Source organism: Acanthisitta chloris, unplaced genomic scaffold (assembly GCF_000695815.1).
Source record: "Acanthisitta chloris isolate BGI_N310 unplaced genomic scaffold, ASM69581v1 scaffold34776, whole genome shotgun sequence".
NCBI classification, from domain to species: domain Eukaryota; kingdom Metazoa; phylum Chordata; class Aves; order Passeriformes; family Acanthisittidae; genus Acanthisitta; species Acanthisitta chloris.
In genome coordinates, this window is record NW_008677077.1 from 12087 (window position 1) to 12351 (window position 265).

The following is a 265-nucleotide window of genomic DNA, read 5'->3' on the forward strand; positions in this document are numbered from 1 at the left end:
CAGCCTGGCAGGGGAAAGGCACTCGCAGCCAAGGGAGAGAGAAGCCTGAACTTTGCTCCTCAAGAAAGGAGGGCTTCGTGCTCAGGGAAAAAGGAAAGTTGAGCCGGAGGAGACCGTTTGCTCTGTCGAGGCTCAGGGGAGAAATCCTCCCTATCCTCGCCCTTGCTGCCTGCAGGAAGCACCCTGCTCCCTCCGGAGCCCCTCCGGCACCATGAACATCTTCCGCATCCTGGGGGATGTCTCCCACTTGCTGGCCATCCTTATT

The 265-nt window shown here is 59.2% G+C and overlaps 1 protein-coding gene across 2 annotated transcripts in view; it reads left to right on the top strand.

The window, feature by feature from the left end:
• Window positions 1–204: 204 nt before the first annotated feature.
• Window positions 205–265, top strand: part of LOC103803797 (ER lumen protein-retaining receptor 3) — a 5476-nt gene continuing 5415 nt past the window's right edge. Inside the window, exon 1 of one of the 2 annotated variants that reach the window (XM_009076373.1) lies at window positions 205–264. In XM_009076373.1, coding sequence (XP_009074621.1) covers window positions 212–264 — 53 coding nt within the window. In that variant the 5' untranslated portion in view covers window positions 205–211. The remainder of the gene's footprint in view (window position 265) is intronic. The other variant, XM_009076374.1, reaches the window with a different exon arrangement.